This window comes from Tasmannia lanceolata, unplaced genomic scaffold (genome assembly GCF_043159265.1).
Source record: "Tasmannia lanceolata isolate RefF3 unplaced genomic scaffold, GAP_Taslan_0.1 ptg000006l, whole genome shotgun sequence".
Taxonomy (NCBI): domain Eukaryota; kingdom Viridiplantae; phylum Streptophyta; class Magnoliopsida; order Canellales; family Winteraceae; genus Tasmannia; species Tasmannia lanceolata.
In genome coordinates this window covers 32,124,545-32,147,034 of record NW_027518683.1, presented here as the reverse complement: position 1 = coordinate 32,147,034, position 22,490 = coordinate 32,124,545, and the positions used below count along the sequence as shown (strand labels likewise).

The window sequence follows — 22,490 nt, the reverse complement described above, 5'->3', positions numbered from 1 at the left end:
TTTTCTGACCTTCTTTGGTTGGGAGATAGCAGCTTTCCTTAGGACTAGATCCCCTGCTCGGAATTCTCTGGGGCGTATCTTCAAATCATGATAGTTGGACACTTTCTGCTTGCAGGCGGCGACCCTGAATCGGGACTCTTCCCGGGTTTCTTTCAGTAAGTCGAGATTTGCGCGGAGCCCATCTCCATTGAGCTGTTCATTGAAGTTGGTGACTCTGGGAGATGGGGCGCCCACATCGACGGGTATTACGGCCTCCTTTCAAAAGGACAACTTGAATGGTGATTCCCCCGTTGATGTGCGCGGGGTGGTACGATACGCCCATAGGACATGATAAAGTTCATCTGCCCATTTGCCAGCCTCTTTTTGATCCCCTGAAGCAGGATTCTGTTCGTTACTTATGTCTGCCCATTTGTCTGAAGGTGCGCCACTGAAGTAAATCTCTGTTCGATCGTCAAGTCAGAGTAGAATTTTTGAAAGTTTCGGCAGTCGAATTGTCTGCCGTTGTCCGTTACCAAGACGCGGGGGTATCCTGAATCTGCAAACGACCGATTTTCAGAAGAAGGTCTGTACGTTTTGCTCTGTGATCTGAGCTAGAGGTTCGGCCTCCACCCACTTGGTAAAATAGTCAATGGCCACTATGACGAATTCACGTCTTTCGGAGGCTGGTGGAAAGGGGCCCAAGATGTCCATCCCCCATACTGCGAAAGGGAGTGGGCTGATGATCGGGGCCATGGATACAGCAGGTTGGTGGATGGTGGGAGAGAACTTTTGGCATCTCTCGCACTTCTTGACCAGGTCCAGAGCGTCTTGCCTTAAGGTTGGCCAGTACAGGCCTCTCAGCAGCACTTTGATTGCCAGGGCCTTGCCCCCTAGGTGTTCCCCAAAAATCCCTTCGTGCGTCTCTTGTAGGGCGTATGCGACGTTGCCTGGCCGGAGGCACTTTAGGTATGGGAGGGTGTACGACCTTTTGTACAGGCTCTCACCATCGAGAGAAAATCAGGTTGTTCTCTGTACCACTTTGCGGGCTTCCTTCTTCGCATCGGGAACCTTCCTGCTACGTAGGTACTCGATGATTTCGTCCATCCAGCACGGATCGCGCTCGACCTGCATTACCTTGACGGCCTCATTCACGATACTAGATTTCTGCAGAAATTCTATACATATACTTTTGAGAGTGCTGTAACCGGATGCTGCCAGCTTAGATAGCACATCCGCCTTTGCATTTTTCGTTCTAGGGATCCTGACGACCTCGAAGTCTTTGAACTTACTAGCCAACTGGCGGACCTTGGAGAGATATTTAATCATGCGCTCGTCGCGGGCTTCATAGACTACTTGAATCTGGTTTGCAACTAGCTAGGACTCATAGTACGCTTTCAGTCTTTGGGCGCTGGTCTGGACTGCTAGGTTCATTTCGGCGAGGAGGGCCTCATATTCTGTCTCATTGTTGGACGCACGGAATCCGAACCTTAGGGCATAATCCAGATCGAACTTGTCAGGCCCGGTGAGAATCAAACCGGCTCCACAGCCACCCTTGTTCGAAGATCCGTCCACGTACACTTCCCAGAGTGGTTCGATGGTCGATGGATCCTGGTCTGCCGGTACGGGGACAATTTCTGTTCTTAGTGGTTCAATCTCGGCTTCTGTTCGTTCCTCAGTTGTAGTTACCTTCTCCACAATCAGGGTTTGGACAGTTTCGGATTCGGTGCTCTACTAGGGGATGGTGCATTCAGCTATGAAGTCTGGCAGCACTTGAGCATTTATGGCTGACCTAGGCAGGCACTGGATATCAAATTCGCTCAGCTTCACGACCCATTTCACAAGACGCCCCGAGGTATCCGGTCTGTGGAGAACTTGCCTGAGCGGCTGATTGGTCAGGACCTTTATTGTGTGGGTTTGAAAATATGGCCTCAGTTTTCTGGCCGCCATGATCAGGGCGTACGCCAGTTTCTCAACCCGCTGGTACCTGGTCTCAGCATCGTGCAGGACCTTGCTGACATAGTAGATCGGTTTCTGTTGGTTATACTCTTCTTGAACTAGCACGGCTGCCAATGCCATGGGGCTTACGGACAGGTACAGGAGCAGCTCCTCCCCCGGCTCTGGCTTTGTCCACAGCGGTGGGGAGGACAAGTACTGCTTCAACTCCTCGAACACGATCTGGCACTCCTCTATCCAAGGTGGTGTCTTGATCCCTTTGACGGCTTTGTCAGAGGAGTGCCAGATCGCTTTCGAGGAGTTGAAGCAGTACTTGTCCTCCCCACCGGTGTTGACAAAGCCAGAGCTGGGGGAGGAGCTGCTCCTGTACCTGTCTGTAAGCCCCATGGCATTGGCAGCCGTGCTAGTTCGAGAAGAGCACAACCAACAGAAACCGATCTACTATGTCAGCAAGGTCCTGCACGATGCTGAGACCAGGTACCAGTGGGTTGAGAAACTGGCGCACGCCCTGATCATGGCGGCCAGAAAAGTGAGGCCATATTTTCAAGCCCACACAATAAAGGTCCTGACCGATCAGCCACCCAAGCAAGTTCTCCACAGACCGGACACCTCGGGGCGTCTTGTAAAATGGGCCGTGGAGCTGAGAGAATTTGATATCCGGTACCTGCCTAGGCCAGCCATAAAAGCTCAAGTGCTGGCAGACTTCATGGCTGAATGCACTATCCCCCAGCAGAGCACCGAATCCGAAACTGTCCAAACCTCGGTTGTGGAGAAGGTAACTACAACTGGGGACCGAACAGAAACCGAGACTGAACCAGTAAGAACAGAAATTGTCCCCGTACCGGCAGAACTGGATCCGTCGACCATCGAACCACTCTGGGAAGTGTACGTGGACGGATCTTCGAACAAGGGTGGCTGCGGAGCCGGTTTGATTCTCACCGGGCCTGACAACTTCACTGTAGATTACGCCCTAAGGTTCGTAATCCATGCGTCCAACAATGAGGCAGAATATGAGGCCCTCCTCACCGGAATGAACCTAGCAGTCCAGACCAGTGCCCAGAGACTAAAGACGTACTGTGACTCCCAGCTGGTTGCGAACCAGATCCAAGCAGTCTAGGAAGCCCACGACGAGCGCATGACTAAATATCTCTCCAAGGTCCGGCAGTTGGATAGTAAGTTCAAAGGCTTCGAGGTCGTCAGGATCCCTAGAACGAAAAATGCAAAGGCGGATGTGCTATCTAAGCTGGCAGCATCCGGTTACACCACTCTCGGAAGTATATGTTGGAATTTCTGCAGAAATCTAGTATCGAGAATGAGGCCGTCAAGGTAATGCAGGTCGAGCGCGAGCCGTGTTGGATGGACGAAATCATCGAGTACCTACGTAGCGGGAAGCTTCTTGAAGCGAAGAAGGAAGCCCGCAAAGTGGTACAGAGAGCAGCCCGATTTTCCCTCGATGGTGAGAGCCTGTACAAAAGGGCGTACACCCTGCAATACCTAAAGTGCCTCCGGCAAGGCAACACCGCAATTCCCTACAAGAGACGCACGAAGGGATTTGTGGGGAACACCTAGGGGGCAAGGCCATGGCAATCAAAGTGCTGCTGAGAGGCCTGTACTGGCCAACCTTAAGGCAAGACGCTCTGGACCTGGTCAAGAAGTGCGAGAGATGCCAAAAGTTCTCTCCCACCATCCACCAACCTACTATATCCATGACCCCGATCATCAGCCCACTCCCCTTCACAGTATGGGGTATGGACATCTTGGGCCCCTTTCCACCAGCCTCTGGAAGACGCAAGTTCGTCGTAGTGGCCATTGACTATTTTACCAAGCGCGTGGAGGATGAACCTCTAGCTCAGATAACAGAGCAAAATGTACAGACCTTCTTCTGGAAGTCGGTCGTTTGCAGATTCGGGATACCCCGCGTCTTGATAACGGACAACGGCAGACAGTTCGACTGCCAAAACTTTCAAAAATTGTGCGCTGACTTGAAGATCGAACAGAGATTTACTTCAGTGGCGCACCCTTAGATGAAAGGGCAGACAGAAGTAACGAACAGAATCCTGCTTTAGGGGATCAAAAAGAGGCTGGACGAAAAGGCTGGCCGTTGGGCAGATGAACTTTATCATGTCCTATGGGCGTATCATACCACCCCGCGCACATTAATGGGGGAATCACCATTCAACTTGTCCTTTGGGACGGAGGCCGTAATACCCGTCGACGTGGGTGCCCCCTCTCCCAGAGTCACCAACTTCAATGAATAGCTCAATGGAGATGGGCTCCGCGCAAATCTCGACTTACTGGAAGAAGCCTGGGAAGAATCCCGAATCAAGGTCGCCGCCTATAAGCAGAAGGTGTCCAACTATCATGATTTGAAGATATGCCCCAAAGAATTCCGAGCAGGGGATCTAGTCCTCAGGGAAGCTACTATCTCCTAACCGAAGAAAGTCGGAAAAATCTCCCCGACCTGGGAGGGGCCGTACCGAGTGAGAGAGGTGATCCGCCCGGGGAGTTATAAGCTGAAAACGCTTGGGGAGCACCTACTACCCCATGCCTGGAATTCAAAGAACCTCTGAAAATACTATCAATAGACGGCAAAGTGGTAGAATCAAGCAGGATTAGCCAGAGGTAGACATAAGTGGACAGTGGAGAGGGAAATGTAACTTCTATTTATGAAAAAGTATGGCCTCGAAGGGCCATTACAAAAAGTAGGGCCTCCAAGGGCCATACAAAAAGAATCAGGAAGCTGTGCCCAAGAGGGGAAAATGGGGAGCTCAAGACACCCCGTGACCTGGACCCCGTGATAGATGTGCCACCGGGACCTCTGCGGCAGCGGTAGTGCCGTACTCGTCGTCGCCAGCCACCAGCGGATCGGGGAGGACAAGGCCCGTCAAGGTGACAGCCGGGTTGGATCCCTTGACCTGCTCAAGGCAATCCATGAATCCCAGCTTGTAGGATTCAGTGGACAAACTAATAAGTTCGTCCCCTTTCTTCTGCACGGCCTCTTCGACGGCCGCTGTCTGCCTCTCACTAGCTCTTTCCCTCTGTGCATTAAGGGCTTCGCGGCCTTCTGCTTCTGGGCGGCCATATCATCTTTGAGCCGCTGTACCTCCGCGTCCCTCTCCCGATGGACCTTTGGAGCTCAGCTGCCTCCTGCACCAGTAGGCCGCTCTCCTCCTCGGACTTAGTGATTGGCTCAGAAAACTTCAGGCTCTTCTCCCGAAAGTCATTATAATACAGTCTGATCTGCAGGGGAGCGCAAATAAATGATTACCGAGCGTTAAAAAAAATACCTGATAGAGTGAAGAGAAGATGGCCTCGTCAGGCGCAACTGGAGGTTCGTTTAGAACCTGGAGCTTGTCCCTATTCAGCAGACCCTTGGTGACGATCTCCATGGCTACTCGGCTCTCACCCAGGCGTTGTTTGTGCTTTGCCTTTCTCTTTCTTTCTTTCTTTCTTTCAAGGGATTTGCTAGGGACTTTCGCAGAAAGGCATTTCACGCCTGGCTATTGCATGAGAGAGCAGCCACATCAAAAATATATTAAAAGAAATTTATATGGAACTACGCCTTATTCCATCCATAAACAATAACATGACATTTGTGATTGGACCCACATGCATAACATCGACATAATCCTGACCTTCCATCATGTGAACATCACCCAAAAGATGTAATAGCTTAAAATTCGTACTTATAAGATGTCCTGAACATTTGATCAATTGCGAGCAAATGAATGGTTGGAAAGAATTAAGCAAGACAACAATAAAGTCATCCAAGGCAATGTTCGTTTATTGAATTCAATAATCCACTTTGGGCTCGCAGATTTTTGTCGGTTAGCGAAGGCGTCATATTCTGTCCGGCTTGGGCCGGGCAGATTTTTGTCGTTTAGCGGACGCATCATATTCTGCCCGGCTTGAGCTGGGCAGATTTTTGTGGTTTAGCGGACGTGTCATATTCTGTCCGGCTTGTGCCGGGCTGATTTTTGTCGTCTAGCGGACTCGTCATATTCTGCCCGGCTTGGGCCGGGGAGATTTTTGTCGTTTAGCGAATGCATCATATTCTGTCCGGCTTGGGCCGGGCAGATTTTTGTGTCCGGTTTGGACCGGACACAATTACTCCGAAGGTATCCCGCGCTCAAGCAGTTTAAATAACCAACCGTTTTCCGCCTGTGTATTGAACGCGTGTTTTCCGCCTCGGGGCCTGAGCCCTTCATTAATGAGGAACACGTGGCACCATGTAAGGGCCCTCGAAGCGCGTGCCTTTCATTAATGCGAACCGCCTTAAGCCAAGGTCTATAAAAGGAGGTTTTCACTTTTCACATTTCACTTTCTCACTTGCTCTCTCCCTTTTCTTTTCTTTTCTTTTTCTTGCTCTGCCTGTTCGGCTTTGATAGCCCCGGGTTGTGTTCGTTCGCGAGTTAGGAGCCTTTCTTTTCAGGCCGGTAACCCTTCTTTTAGTGTATCTATTTGATTTCTTTCCGTGTTCTTTATGTCCAGTTTTGCTTCAAGTTCTGAGTCTGGTTCTAGGTCTGATTCAGGGGAGTCCGGGTCCTCTAGTAATTCGGCATCTAGCTCGTCGGAGAGGACTCAAACTATTCTGACCAGAATATCCGGACCCTATATGGCGAGTCCTGACGTTAGCGTAGAGGTCATAGATAGTGGGGACGAGGTGATTTTGGATTTGAATAATACTCCGCCCCCAACGGATAGTTACTTCCGAGCAGAGGCGAGCGTTGGTAGCGACGCCGCTGAGGCGTCCACAACATTCCTCCTGGGCCGGGCCGTTGAGGTCGTAGCTAAGGCCCGGATGGACGCCAATCCCCAATACAACGTTCAGGCTCTTTACGAAGAGAATATCCTTGATGAGTCCAGGCTGGGGGACATTGGGGATAGGTACTGTATTCCCCAAAGGTTTGGGCTGAGGGCCGCGATAGAGGGAGATAGGGCTTGCAACGACAGCTCCGACGTCTGTATATACGACGAGTCGTTAAGGGCCGGGCTCAGGTTCCCTCTGCACCCATTCTTCGTCGCGGTCCTTCAATATTACGGGCTGGCTCCGGCTCAGGTCGCGCCGAACTCATGGAGGACGCTGATCGGGTTTATATACCTTGTCCAGGGCCAGCTTCAAAAAAGTTTGTTTGTACCGTTGTTCCGCATGTGTGCGCACCTGAAGAGGCATAAGGACGGGGGTTGGATTTACATTAGCCAACGTGTAAGCCCAAGGGTCTACTCTCCTATCTTGTTTTGATGATTCTAAACATAATTGATTGTGTTTTTGAATACTAATCAATTTGCTTTGAAATGTTGTGTTTAAGATAGGATTGATCGTTGAAGAAACCAACACTCAACTAGGTCATGCTTAAAGGTGTACCAAACAAGAGCCAAAGGAGCTAAGTGTAGCTCACATCATCACTCAAGCAAGCATCCAAAGATGGAAGATCATTTGAAGACCAAAGCTAAAGAGGGATCGAAGATTGCATAGGTATCATTGTACATCCTTTCTCTTTAGATTTTCAAGTCAAGGCAAAACGTTTTCAAAGTGTTTTCAAATTGTTTTTCAAAGAACACTTAAGAACTTAAAATGGATTAGTGAATGGTTATGTGGTGGACCAACATGTTGGGACCCTCATAAACATTCCAAAATAATCATAGGAGTTGAGTTCCAAAAGCTAAAAATCAAACAAGCAATAAAAATCAAAAACTGCAGATTTTTAGGCTTCTCGGAACTCCGAGATTTTTCTCGGAGCTCCGAGCTCGGAACTCCGAGAGTTCCCTCGGAACTCCGAGAAAAGGTCCAGTAGCGTCTGGACATTTTCTCGGAACTCCGAGAAATGGTCCAGTAGAAATTTTATTTCTTCTGGCCGTTGTCTCGGAACTCCGAGAATATTTCTCGGAACTCCGAGAACCCTGCGACAGCTCAGAATATAGCCGTTGGGATTTGAATTAATTTTTGTATTTTGATATTTCCACCCCCAAACGGTCATATTCTTTGGAGAGGCTATAAATACAATATGTAGAGAAGTTTTTCTTACTCTCTTGATTATTGGAAAACATCTTTGAGCATCAAAGAAAACTTGCAACCTATTATTGCTTGAGATTTTGTTTTTTCCCAAACTTGCCTTGCAACTTGCAAATCTATTTGAGTTGGGATTTTAGAGCTTTCACTTGCAACCATCATTGAAGAGCAATCAAGGATCTACAAAGAGCATCAAGCTTTCAAGAAGAAGCCAAGCTATTCAATCTTCATATCTTGTATAGGTGGCTAGGGCATTCCGTTTTTAATTCCCTAGAGAGCAACCGCTTAGAACTCGGCGGAGAAGGAGAGTCTTTGTAAAGGTGTATGATTGAGAAATTAAATAACCGCAAGTGCACGGATCGTGTAAATACGGGTCGAACTCAAGGAAGAGAAATCTAGTTATCAATCCTATTCTTTTACCGATTAGAATACTAGCTATGATATAATGTTGCCTGGAATGGACTCAGGATTTCCGTGGACTTAGACCTCGGAGCCAACACTATATATAAGCGTATATTCTATTCAATCTAAGAATCAAATTTAACTAAGATCTTTTTTATTTAAAATCCTAATTTAGGCAAAGTGTACCAAATTTTAATGGTCTCTATTAACTACTTATCTAATTTAATTAGAAAACTAAATTCTAAGGGCTTAAGTAAATTGGAAAATTGCAAAAGTAATTTGGAATAGTATAAAAACCTTAATTCAATATAAAAGATTACTTAGGGTTAGAATCCACCATGGGTTTGGATAAAATTGATTAATTAAAACAACTCTTGAATTGGGTTGAAAATTCGATTAACTAGTCAATAAAGAATAAGATCAAAGGGATGTCATTCCTTATAAGTAATTAATCAAATCCACTCTCCAATTTACATTGATTATATAGAACTTTATATTTGTTAATCAACAATCATTCATACGAAAGGGGAAAGCCAATGGCATGAATGATTGGGATTTTCCAAACACAAACTCCTACACAATTTTTCCAATTGAGTAGATTGATTTAATTGTAATTATTTCTCCTTCCCCATAGTTTCAACTAAACCCTAAGTAAATAGGATTTAGTTACTCATGAAGAAGGGAAGAAAAACAAAAATAAACGAGATAGATGGGAGAAGAATTGCCATATAGAACTTGAAAGAAAATTAAACAAAAACTAATTACTTCTTCACTAACTTGAATTGAAACAAAATTACATCAAATTGAACTTAAAATAAATAACAAAAATTAAATAGAACTTAGTCTTTTTCTCCTCCAACTTTGGTTGCATCTTCCTCCTTCAAGCTTTAATGTCACCTTGAGTTTGAATGGTGGATGATGATGCCTTGGATTGAGAGTTGAAAAGAAAAAGAAAAAGAAAGAACAAGAAAACCTAAGGGAGAGAGCTTGAGAGTAGTGGAGAGAAAAAGAGAAAATAGAGTGAGGAAAGCATGGGAGAGCAAGAGAACTTTTTTAACAAGAGGGCATAGGGAGAATATGTAAGAGAGAAGGGTGATAGAGAGGAGAGTTCTTTTTTATTCTTTACACCAATATATGGAGGGAATCTCTTTCTATTTACAAGCCCCAAGGAAGTTCACAAAAATAACTTGGCATCTTTGAAATTTTAGCAACTTCCACCTTGTGTGTATAATTTCAGCAACTTTGTACCTTGTCTTGGTAATTTGGGCCATTTTTGTTGACTTTTTCCTCTTCTCTTACGTAGAAATGGGTGGGAATTTAGCAACTTTCTCTCATTCTTCATGGTGGGCCCAACCTATATTAAATGTGCAAACAAGTAAAACAAGTTAGTAAGTGGGTCCCATTTGCATTATATAACATATAAGACAAGCTATTTTTGAATCCAAAACCGTGGAATGCTATTTTTAATCTTCAAGTGGGTCCCACAAATGCATGTATAGCAATTAGGAAGTTGCTATTTCTTTCAAAAGGAAACGTGGGTTGTAGAGAGTTTTGCATGTATTTGGTAATTTCCAAACTGTAAATGGGTCCCACTATTGTTGTAACACAATATGGCAATTGCCAAAGTTGAGGGCTGCTTGTTGATGATATCCACACTCCTTGTTTATTTTATACTCGCACCCCATTCTAATATTAAAAGTTTCTGCCTTGGAGCACGCTGGATTTGCAAACATCGTTAGAATAACGTGGGGCCCACCATGAATATAAGGAAACTGATATTTACGCCCCCTTTGCATGTGCTTTCGAAAATCCCATCTCAATAGAACTGTACGTGCATGCATGTACTCATATAAGAATCCAATGGAAAATTTAGTTGCCCTTTCCATCTACTGCCACAAAGAACCTTCTTTAAATATAATATGTGAGTTGAGAAAGTAGGCCCCAATACATATACGGATATTTCTTCAAATTCGAACCATCTCTTTCTTAGTGCAATTCCTATTTAAGATATTTGGTTATTCTCTAAATGGCAAAACTGCCCCTCCATCATATATATGTCCAAAAATCCCATAAGCAACTTCCATATGATGATGTGACCGTCCATTTATTTAAAACCCCCTAAATTGGTTTTCATAGGACAATCCAACCGTCCAATTTGTTGGCTGCAAGGTAAATAGGATTGTGCCTTTTGAATAATTCCAAAGAACAATCTAGACCATCCAAATATTAGTGATAAAAACTACTTTTAGGGGCCACTTGTTCGCTAATCCAAACCATCTAGACTATGAGCTTTGACGGACTTTTCCCAAACCATTTCTATTGGATGATCTAAACTATTCATTTAATGGGCCGTGATGGTAATCAAGTGCACCCTCTAAATCATTTCCATAGCTGATCCGAGCCATCCAATTTAATGGTCCACCATGTAACTTGATTGCTTCCCTTAAATAACTCCAATAAGGTAATCTGAACCGTTAAATTCAACCCAGTTAGAGCATCTTGAACTCGGCCACCAAAGTATCTTGAAATTTTAGATTTTCTTGAAAATTGATTGTTTTCCTTAGGAATTTCATCTCCTTAGCTCTATTTTCCGTGAAAATCCATAAATAACCCTGCAACACCAGAAACACACAAAATACATTAGTAGCACCGCTTTAATTATCAAATATGCATGCTTTTTACACCTACAATTCACACATAAATGTGCTCATCAGATTCCCCCATACTTAAGTTTTGCTTGTCCTCAAGCAAACAAAAAGAAAAACTAAAACAAACACAAAAACTAAATAAAAATAAAATCCTAACTCACTTTCGTAGGAATCACGATTGCACTTAGCGCGTGCAACAAGCCTTTAAACCCCCAGGTTACCCTAGTGGACGAGTTGTGTCTCGTGAGTGTTTGCAGTGAATATACACACAAAATTCTAAAAATAAACTTTTCTTTTTAAATCTCACTATAGAATAAAGCCAAAAATTTCTAATCCTTTTTATTTGTTTGATAAATTACTCAAAATAGAAGAACAAGAATACCCCCATACTTAAACTTTGCATCCTATCCCAAGTTGAAAAAATTAGAAAAATATTTTAATCAAGGAATCCTCTTTTGAATTTGTCATACTTTGCTCGCTTAAACTTGCCTCTAATGTAATCGTACCATAAAAGAAATTTGATTCTGAAACTTCGTAGAAAACTTACAAATTTATATGGTTCACCATACTTTCAACTTTTCCCATAGTTTCTAAGAATAGAACTCATTTTTTTTTTTGTAATCCTCTACTGCTTTTGGCGTGAATGACATGCAGGGCATGCACCAGACACCCAGGCTACTAAGCAGTGTCCGACTAATCTTTGATTTGCATATGTCATAGACATTGATGCATATGAGTTCAAGCTTTACTTTTGATTACGTGCAATGCTTTGATTCATTAAGCTTTCTAATTGACCCATGTATGGAGTTTTCAGTCAGTTGCTCTCAAGCCAGTTGGCTTTAAGGAACTAGGCATAAAAACCCTTCAGACTTAATAGCTCAAGTCAAAAAGGCTACAAATCAAAACTATAATCAAGACGCAAACTTTCTAACAAATCATTCTTTCTTTCTTTTGTTTCAACCTTTCTTTCCTTTTTATCCATACCATATAAAAAGCAAGTTTCTATTTCTATTTCTTATTCAAATCCTTTTAAAAGAAAGATTCCAAAAGAAAACAAAACTAAGAAAGGAAAGTATTCTTTCTAATTTTTCAAATTCCAAAATTAAAATATCCACTAACTTTATTTCTTAAAATAAGAGAACAACTTTCTTTCTAAGAATACCAAGTTCTTTCTAATTTGCGAAAAATTACCAAAAATAAAAAGAAAGGAAATTTTCTAACTTTAACTATAGAAAAGATTAGAAAAGAAAGTTTCTAAAAGCTACCCCCCCATACTTGAATCATGCAGTGTCCTCAATGCATGCAAAAATAGAAACAAGGACAATAAAGAGAAGAGAGGGGCGTACCTTGTTCTTTTAAGAGAGATTTGAATAAAGAGGCTCATGAAGATCCATGACCTCTTCTAAATTAGATCTTGGTAACTCAACAAAGGACTTCAATCTGAGTAAATGAAACTTGTCCTTCCAAGTAGAGTCCTTATTTTCTTTTAAAAAATTAATTAACTCTTCTTCTTGGGTCGAGTTTAAGTCCATTTTGATTGTCACAGGAGATGTGCAAGTCTTACCCAAATATGCTTTTCTTAAATTTGAATGCAAAGGCGGCAAATTTATGTAGACACCCACATTTTGCTTTACTTTAACCAACAATAACCTAATATATTGATCCGTAGAATTTCATTGGTAAAGTATGCATCCTCAAATTTTTTGAAAAAAACAAAATGATAAAGAGATGTACCTGGTGAGATGATTAGATCCGAAAAATTGAAAAATACCCTGATTGGTGAATTTAGTGTGTTAAATCCATGTGAGAACCCCCTCTATCATTGATTTATATGTTTTAGGTCATTAATATCTTGATCTGACATTACGGATCAATAATCGGGACAAAATAAGCTAGGGTCACTTCATAGCCCGGACCCTGATTCCATTCCGAGACCCGATTTCCGTAAATCGTTAGATCAATGGCAGATCTTGACCTGGGTCTAACCATCCAAAACCACCTAACCTCTCCTCTCATCCTAACCATCCAAACCTCACCTAACCTCACCTAACCTCTCCTCTCATCCTAACCATTCAAACCTCACCTAACCTCACCTAACCTCACCTAACCTTACCTAACCTCACATAACCTTACCTAACCTCACCTAACCTCACCTAACCTCCTATCCCATTCTCCTATAAATACCCTCTCATCCCACCATCCAAGAGAAGAAGAAAAGGAACCCCTCTCTTAGAAAATTCATCCCTCTCCCTCATCTCTTCAAGGGTTCGGCCATCCTTGCCGGATCGGGTGATTTTATACGTTGGGTGATATATATCAAAAGCAGTCATTATCAAGCAAGGAATCATCTTCAAGGAATTAACATCAAAGAAAAATCAAACACAAAGTGGATTTTCAAAGAGGTAGGCATTTATTTCAATTCTATGTAGGGTCTGCTTTCATGCATATCTTTTACTTTAAAAGAAAAACCATGTTAGGAAGCATCTAGGATCAATCCTTAATCATATTCTTCTTGATGGTAGACTTTGAAGTTATACATGTTTCCCTCTTCTCTTAACCCATCTTATCTTCATTTTTATTTTTCCCTAATGGTTCACACCCTGGTTCCCCCTGGTTAGCCTCTGGTTAGACCCTGGTTGCACCCAGGTTCGTTGCTGGTTGCACCCAGGTTCGATGCTGGTTGCACCCTGGTTCCCTGCTGGTTCGCACCCTGGTTCCCTACTAATTCGCACCCTGGTTCGCACCCTGGCCAGCCCCTGGTTCCCTGCTGGTTCGCACCCTGGTTCACACCCTGGTTCCCCCTGGTTAGCCTCTGGTTAGACCCTGGTTGCACCCAGGTTCGCTGCTGGTTGCACCCAGGTTCGATGCTGGTTGCACCCTGGTTCCCCTGCTGGTTCGCACCCTGGTTCCCTGCTGGTTCGCACCCTGGTGCACCCTGGTCCGCACCCTGGTTTGTACCCTGCTTCCTCCTGGTTAGACCATGGCTAGTCTCGGGTTTGCTCCTAACTTAGACCCGACTCACTAAACCCCATACCCATAAGCCTTAAACCCTATAACCATAGCCACACATCAACCCAAGCCATACCTTTGTCCACTCACTGAGGCACACCATTTATCCATAAATTTGGTTACATTAAATCTAACCCAGCCAGGCCACCTGCAGCTTAAGTCAAATCGCCCCAATACAATCCAACCAAGTGGGATCCCAACCCAGCTCAACTGAGTCAACTCTAGCCAACCTCCCTAGTCGAGTTGACCCAACTCTCTAGTCGAGTATGCTCAACCTCTTTAACTAATTGGACTCTCCCCTTAGTTGACTCAATCCAATTCCTTAATCAACCCATCCCAATGCAACCGAGTCGCATTCGACCAAGTTGCGGCCTTCCATGTCACAACCGAGTCATTCCCCTATTCTACTAATGCCCTTTTACACCTAATAGAACTTCCTCCCTTTTGCCTAACCAAGTCATATCCCAACACAATCTGAGTCGCATGTTTGAATCCATTTGGCCGAATCTCATAAGCCCGCCCATTTTGAATTCCCAAAATTCAAACCCTTGATGATTCCTGTATGCTCAATTCTTTGATGCAAATTCCCAATTCCAAAATCCCATTGCTAAATCAATGTTTCTGAATCTCAAGTCCAATGCTCAAATACAAACCCGATTCCTGATCCAAATACCAATCCTGTTTTCCAAAATCCAAGCAACCTCCCCAGCGGAACTACGTGTGGCTTGATCCCCATCGCGGGGTACGTAGGCAATTTGGTACTCCCAAGTTCAGTCGCACCTTTCTCTATCTTTCTCATTCCCTCACACTATTTCATCATCTCTTCCATCCCTTTTTTCACTAACCTCAAGAGCTGAAATCGATTCACCTCGTGTCTCTCGGAACCGTTGGATTACGGTTTCCGTCGTAAGGACCCTTAGAGCCCAATTTAGGAACACCGGTGTCGTGTCGTGTCCTAAGTTTTAGGGAGTCTTAGGTTTTAGGGAGTCCTAGAGTCAGGAGTCCAGCCTCATCACGGACGTTTGCTATGTATAGCAACCGTGCCATAGGTTTAGTTACACTAGTCACCCGATCTTTTCCATAGGACAAGCCTAGTAAACTAGGATGTAGGCTAACCTGCATTAGTCTAAGGGACAACTTGCATTTAGATAAGAATCATATAGCATCTTCGATGAAATCCTAAGATAATAAAATCCTCAACTTGAATTAAATAACTTCTCTTAAAACTGTTGAAACAGTCAATCCCGTCTAGGTCGGTGTCTTAGTTGAGTTAGGCATATGTAACTTAGCTTAGGTGCACCGAACTACGTCGACTCTGATCCCAGTAAGGCTTGGGTACGTAGGCAGCTTGGATGTCTGATGGCATACCACCCGCGAGTCGGCACCACAAACAAATTGTGGTGTTTTGTATATTAATTTTCTTGTAAATGCTTAATCAAATCACTTAGGATTTTCCATGAAATTAGAATTCTAGGAGAACTTTCACTTAGAATGAATCCAGACAAATTAATAAATCAAGATACACATCTAGGATTCACATTAAAATTAGATCATAGGATGCATGTCACTTAGTTCGCACATTAACATAGAGTTGAATGAGCCATTTAAAATAAATTTAAAAGAATTAGCTTTTGGAATCGAAGACCGATTATCGGGCAGGAATGGTGCATGTGGCGGATAACTCCCCATACCTTCCATTCTCGTAACCAGGTAGCGAGTCTAGATTTCTGGTTAATTACGGGTCCTAGATCCCACATCTAGGTGGCGACTCTGTCAGTCTCTTTCGTGTGGAATTCGGATTGCCTTAGTGATCCCAAGTTCACAGGAAAGATTAATTCAAATCAATATTAAAATGCACACGCCAATCGCGTGGATACGAGAGACCAAGAGAGAGAGAGCGGCGGCTCGCGCCCCACGCCCCTCTCGCGGGATCAGGGTACCACAGTCTGGCGACTCTGCTGGGGATCACCTAACTTCATTAAAATTTCAAAAGATAATTCATTTGAATTTAATTTAACTGGCTCATAAAAACTCTATACTTGTTAGATTAGTTTGTCTTGTTTTATTTTCTCATCACATTTTACTTGAACTTAATCTAACAAAACCTGAAGGCATCATAGATTGCGCAAACATATTGCACACACCTACATCACTTGCATCTAAACCCTTGCATCTCACGTGCACACACGTCCTATTTTAGGAACCCGGAGTGATATCTAGCATGGTTGACTAGGATTTCATCACCTGGTGCCTCTGTGCTAGAGAAGCATTCCACCCTTAGCCTGGTACCTTTATGGTACGTAAACGGATCTCTTGTTCACGTACTGATACGCCGGACACTGGTACAGTATATCGAGCAGGGATTCGCGCTAAGGGAACTCTTGGCCTTACCCCTAGATTAACCCACACATGCATGTAGTATACGAACACATGTGCATCACGTGTGTGAGCCTAGTTTAGGATATCCTACCCATTGGTGTCTAGATTAGGCCGTGGTCCATCTTCCAATGGTCACGATCGGTCCTTATATACACGAACAAAGTCATGAGTCGAGATTCTCTCTCCACTCCGATAGATTAGGATTAGGGTTGATGCCTTCAGGTAACACTGATAAAATGTGAAAAAAAAAAAAAAAAAAAAAAATTCCCTTTGGGTTAGGATATAAATCCCATAATTTTCAAAGATCTCATAGGATTAGTCATTCATGATCTATCCGTTGAAAGCAATCTTATGCTATCTCATCTAATCTTTTGATCGTGCGTCTTTCGTTCTTCTGTCATACGATTCGATCGTATCTTCATGCCATCCCCTAACTGGCAGATGCAGAATCTCACAATCTTTCGATTATGCGTTCTCATGATCTGATCATGCCTGGTCCAGATAATCCAATCTTGCTTGTACCCCTGGTCTGTTCCTCCTCTAGGGGCTACCTTTTTCAAGATTATTTTGCTAAGTCCTTCAGAGTTCACTCTCAGAATCATTGAGCTAGGGGCATTTCCCTATGCGAATCAGTCATCATTGTCCAAAATTGAAAGTATCAGCCATGATGATGTTCAGAACGAACCAGCCTTCGCCGAGCCTTCAACGCCAAACAGTTGCAGCAGTTAAAGTTTTAGTCACTTACTATTTTATGTTGAGTCAGTCATCATGGTCAGTATAATTGTTGAGTCCGGTCTTACAGTTAAAGGTCAATGCCTAGTCCAGGCAAGTTATCTTCTGTTTCTCTTTCTTATTTAGAGTTGTGAATCGTGAGCATGTTCAGGATAGGTCGTCTGATGTAATAGCTTTTCTTTAAATAAAATTTCAGTCAGTTCCAAAAAGTTCACTTGTGTCTGTTCTTAAGTGTGCTTCTGATCTTAAAATAAGACTCCCTCCTCAAATGAGGACAAAATTGACGAAACTCCACTTGAGTCACAGCAATTACTTGAACGAGAGGAGGAGCGCCAATCCCAACCTTTCAAAGATGAAATTGAAATGATAAACACTGGCACTGAAACTTTGATTCAGTGAATGCCGATTGAAAATACATTACCCTCTAAAGAGTGTGAAGAATTGATAAAATTATTTCAAGAATAAGAAGATTGTCTAGAAAAGCTACAACCGATACCAGGGGCAAGACATAGATGGAAAGCTCAAAGAAAATGAAGAAAGTGAGAAGATATATGCTATACAAGGGGCATAGAGTGGAAACAACTTTCATATTTCCAATCAATGACCTTGGTTCTCAAATTCATAAAGCCAACAAATTCAAGATGAAAAGTTCAAAAGCAAACAATGAAAAGTGATCATCAGATATCGAGAGTACGAATCCATAGATGGAGGATGTCAAAGAACAAGTTTCGCTCTATGAAAGTCAAAAGCACGTATTAGAATCTTGAAAGAAGAAGATCCATTATCTCTTACCTGGAAATGCCGTCAAACTCCGCGAAAAAAAAAAAAAAAACAAAAGAGAAAAAAAATATAATCAGTACCAGAGGGACTCTAGTAACCTAGATCGATTCCCAATCTGAACATCGAAAGGCCTCCTTTGGCCGATTAAATCCCAAAATCAAAACCCAATGTCAAAAGAATACCGATTTGCAAACCCTTCGAGCCTAAATCAAATTTTCTTGAAAACCCATCAAACTTGGGGCATTCCCCCGAACTACGCGAGACCTGATCCCTATACTGGGGTACGTAGGCAACTCGGTTGAACCGAGTTCGGTCGATTCAAAAAGGAAAAGAAATTCAATCCTTTCAAAAAAAAAAGAGAGGGACAAGTTCCAAAAGAAGAGAAGTTAATTGTTCCAGAAAGAAAAGAAAAAAGGAAAAAAAAATCAAACAATTTATCTTCAAACTAGGGGCATTCGCCCTGAACTACACACGACCTGATTCCTACCTTGGGATATGTAGGCGACCTGTTCACAGGTTCGGTCGAAATCTTTGTTGAGCCTTAAGCCATTCTTTGAAAAGCCCTATCCTACCTATAAAAGTCCTTCTGGTGTTCAGAACTAATGAGCTAGGTCCTGAGATACAATAAAAAAATGAAATGATGATGAATAAGAAAAATAACGGAGTTTGAAGATCTGCTAGACTGAAAACCTGAAAGGGCGGTCTAGGCAAAATTTAAGATCATTCCCCTGCTAAGTTGAAAACCCGAAAGGGCGGCTTAGGCAAAAGCTAAGGGGATAGCCTGCTGGATCGAAAACCTAGAAAGGTGGTTCAGGCAAAAGTTAAGGCTAGCGCGGTCCGCCAAGTTAAAAACCCTGAAGAGGTGACTTGGTCACGGTAAGAGAATCAGTATAAGAAGGCAACAGCCGGTATCAAGACTGAAGATCAACTGTAGTTCAAGCAAATTCAAGTGATATCCTCAAAACTGGGGGCATTGAAGCTAAGCAATCTTAGGGGTCGTAATTAAATTCTTGAGGCATTACTGTTTCGAGGAAGAAGTCCGGTGTTTACCAATTGAAAAACTATTCCTTGAAAGGATAGACTTACCAAACAAAACATTAACTAAGTCAGAAGCATCACTATGTTTGTCAGTATAGTCAGTCAATCTTTATTATTCTAAGTTCACTCCTTCAGGGCTGCTCAATCCTTTGAGTAGTGCCTTTCATCTAAGTTTTCTCTTTAGAAAGAGTCAATTGTCGTTCCTATGTCCAAATGATGGTCTTGGTGAAGGAGGCCAGGCCTAGGCAGCTCCCTGCAATTATACCTGAAAGAGCTCGAGAATTTAGTCAAACAACTTCATTTCAAAGAAGATCAGCTCAGAAAAATTCAGAAGTAGAAACATCAGAAAGCCTAGCTTCCGTAAAAAGATCATACCCCAGGAAGGCACCTTAAGCTTGGAAGAACCTCAGATGCAATGGTGGTTGAGCCAATTTCTCAGAAAGATGAACCATTCAAATTCATAATTCCCTTCCGGTTAGTTATCCTGGTCAAGAAATGTTTATCTAAACACCTGTCAAGAAGCAGATCCCGCTTTTCCATGTTAATATCCAAGAGAGTCGTTGTTCTAAATTACCAATCTCAAATGTCTTGTTCAAGGTTTCAGTTATCAAAATCCCCAGAAGACAAGACCAGCAGTCTCTTTGAGAAAAATCTTGTTGAAGTTTCATAAAAATGTTCCTAATCCATTCTTGCTAGTAATGGTTCTTCGTTCCAAAGGTTTGCCGTTTCATCATTCGTCAAAGTCCTAGTTTCCAACATCTTTGTCGGGCACGATCCATAATATCCCCGATTTCATTGAGTTCAAAAAAATAAAAAATTCATCAAATCCAATCTTACGTCAAATTCAAGTTCATGGAAAATCTCTAAATTCTTCGAGCCCGTTTGTGAACGGTACCTCTTTTCTCGAGCCCATTTGCAAATGGCCTCGTCTTCTCCTTGAGCCCGTTTGTGAACGGTGCCTCATCTCTCGAGTCCATTTGTGAATGGTTTCGTCTTCTCCTTGAGCCCATTTGTGAACGGTGCCTCATTTTCTGAGTTCATTTATGAATGGTCTCATGTCCTCCTTGAGCCCGTTTGTGGACGGTGCCTCATTTCTCAAAAAATAAAAAATTCATCAAATCCAATCCCCAATTCAAAAAATCCAATCCTACGTCAAATTCAAATTCATAAAAATCTCTAAATTTTTCATTGTTGAATTCATCAATCAAAGCTATCTTGTGTCGTCGAGCCCGTTTGTGAACGGTGCCTCATTTCTCGAGCCCATTTGTGAATGGTCTCGTCTTCTCCTTGAGCCCGTTTGCGGACGGTACCTCATTTCCCAAAAATAAAAATTCATCAAATCCAATCCCCGATTCAAACAAATCCAATCTTACGTCAAATTCAAGTTCATGAAAAATCTCATGTCCTCTTTGAGCCCTTTTGTGAAAGGTGCCTCATTTCTTGAGTCCATTTGTGAATGATCTCGTCTTCTCCTTGAACCCGTTTGTGAACGGTGTCTCATTCTCTGAGTCCATTTGTGAATGCTCTCATGTCCTCTTTGAGCCCGTTTGTGAACGGTGCCTCTGTTCTCAAGGCCATTTGTGAATGGTCTCATCTTCTCCTTGAGCCCGTTTGCGGACGGTACCTCATTTTCCAAAAATAAAAAAATTTATCAAATCCAAATCCTTAATTAAAAAAAAAAATAAAAAATCCAATCCTACGTCAAATTCAAGTTCATAAAAAATCTCTAAATTCTTCGAGCCCGTTTGTGAACAGGGTCTCATTTCTCGAGTCCATTTGTGAATGGTCTCGTCTTCTCCTTGAACCCGTTTGTGAACGATGTCTCATTCTCTGAGTCCATTTGTGAATGGTCTCATCTTCTCCTTGAGCCCGTTTGTGAACGGTGCCTCATTTTCTGAGTCCATTTGTGAATGGTCTCGTGTCCTCTTTGAGCCCGTTTGTGAACGGTGCCTCATTTCTCGAGTCCATTTGTGAATGGTTTTGTCTTATCCTTGAGCCCGTTTGTGAATGGTGCCTCTTTTCTCGAATCCATTTGTGAATGGTATTGTCCTCCTTGAACCCGTTTGTGAACGGTGCCTCATTTCTCGAGTCCATTTGTGAATGGTCTTGTCTTCTCCTTGAGCCCGTTTGTGAACGGTGCCTCTTTTCTCGAGTCCATTTGTGAATGGTCTCGTCTTCTCCTTGAGCCCGTTTGTGAACGGTGCCTCATTTTTTTGAGTCCATTTGTGAATGGTCTCGTCTTCTCCTTGAACCCGTTTGTGAACGGTGTCTCATTCTCTGAGTCCATTTGTGAATGGTCTCATCTTCTCCTTGAGCCCGTTTGTGAACGGTGCCTCATTTCTCGAGTCCATTTGTGAATGGTCTTGTCTTCTCCTTGAGCCCGTTTGTGAACGGTGCCTCTTTTCTCGAGTCCATTTGTGAATGGTCTCGTCTTCTCCTTGAGCCCGTTTGTGAACGGTGCCTCATTTTTTTGAGTCCATTTGTGAATGGTCTCGTCTTCTCCTTGAACCCGTTTGTGAACGGTGTCTCATTCTCTGAGTCCATTTGTGAATGGTCTCATCTTCTCCTTGAGCCCGTTTGTGAATGGTGCCTCATTTCTCGAGTCCATTTGTGAATAATCTTGTCTTATCCTTGAGCCCGTTTGTGAATGGTGCCTCTTTTCTCGAATCCATTTGTGAATCGTATCGTCCTCCTTGAGCCCGTTTGTGAACGGTGCCTCATTTCTCGAGTCCATTTGTGAATGGTCTTGTCTTCTCCTTGAGCCCGTTTGTGAACGGTGCCTCTTTTCTCGAATCCATTTGTGAATGGTATCGTCCTCCTTGAGCCCGTTTGTGATCGGTGCCTCATTTCTCGAGTCCATTTGTGAATGGTCTTGTCTTCTCCTTGAGCCCGTTTGTGAACGGTGCCTCTTTTCTCGAGTCCATTTGTGAATGGTTTTCTATCCTCCTTGAGGCCGTTTGTGAACGGTGCCTCATTGTCCAAGTCCATTTGGGAATGCTTCTTATCCTCGTTGAACCCGCTTGTGAGCGGCGTCTCATCTCCTTCTAAAAACTGTTTGAGAACTATCTTTGTCCTTTCCCTTCAGAATCCATTCGAAAATGATATCTCATTCTCTAATTGCCCGTTTGTGAACGGCGCCGCATCGAGTTTTTTTATTCTAGGATTTCATCTAGGGTCTTGCATTATAGTAGGTTGCATTATGTCTAGGGAGTCATTTGTCGATTAAAGCTACGCAAAATGGTTCTGTCATTTTGACTTTGGTATTCGATGACTACGTCGTCTCTACCAAAGAGGGGCATCTGTAGACACCCACATTTTGCTTTACTTTAACCAACAATAACCTAATATATTGATCCGTAGAATTTCATTGGTAAAGTATGCATCCTCAAATTTTTTGAAAAAAACAAAATGATAAAGAGATGTACCTGGTGAGATGATTAGATCCGAAAAATTGAAAAATACCCTGATTGGTGAATTTAGTGTGTTAAATCCATGTGAGAACCCCCTCTATCATTGATTTATATGTTTTAGGTCATTAATATCTTGATCTGACATTACGG

The 22,490-nt window shown here is 43.1% G+C and overlaps 2 protein-coding genes and 1 long non-coding RNA gene across 3 annotated transcripts; 1 reads left to right on the top strand and 2 right to left on the bottom strand.

Annotated features, from left to right (window-relative positions):
* Positions 1-996: 996 nt before the first annotated feature.
* On the bottom strand, positions 997-1,305 carry LOC143878929 (uncharacterized). The gene has a single exon (XM_077381146.1). It carries the CDS (start codon positions 1,303-1,305, stop codon positions 997-999), a length of 309 nt encoding a protein of 102 aa, XP_077237261.1.
* A 48-nt stretch (positions 1,306-1,353) lies between these two features.
* On the bottom strand, positions 1,354-2,055 carry LOC143878928 (uncharacterized). Its single transcript, XM_077381145.1, has 2 exons — positions 1,750-2,055; positions 1,354-1,707 (listed from the first exon to the last, which is right to left on the bottom strand). The coding sequence occupies exons 1-2, from the start codon at positions 2,053-2,055 to the stop codon at positions 1,354-1,356; spliced, it is 660 nt and encodes a 219-aa protein (XP_077237260.1).
* Positions 2,056-12,617: 10,562 nt separating this feature from the next.
* Positions 12,618-17,321, top strand: LOC143880235 (uncharacterized). Its single transcript, XR_013251597.1, has 2 exons — positions 12,618-13,394; positions 13,611-17,321. It is a non-coding gene; the product is annotated as an uncharacterized LOC143880235 (long non-coding RNA).
* The last annotated feature ends 5,169 nt before the right edge of the window (positions 17,322-22,490 follow it).

Coding starts and splice junctions, on each gene's coding strand:
- LOC143878929 (XM_077381146.1), bottom strand. CDS start 1,305: ATGATTAAATATCTCTCCAAGGTCCGCCAGTTGGCTAGTAAGTTCAAA.
- LOC143878928 (XM_077381145.1), bottom strand. CDS start 2,055: ATGGCATTGGCAGCCGTGCTAGTTCAAGAAGAGTATAACCAACAGAAA. Junction 1,708..1,749: donor GGTCAGCCATAAATGCTCAA/GTGCTGCCAGAC, acceptor ATCCCCTAGTAG/AGCACCGAATCCGAAACTGT.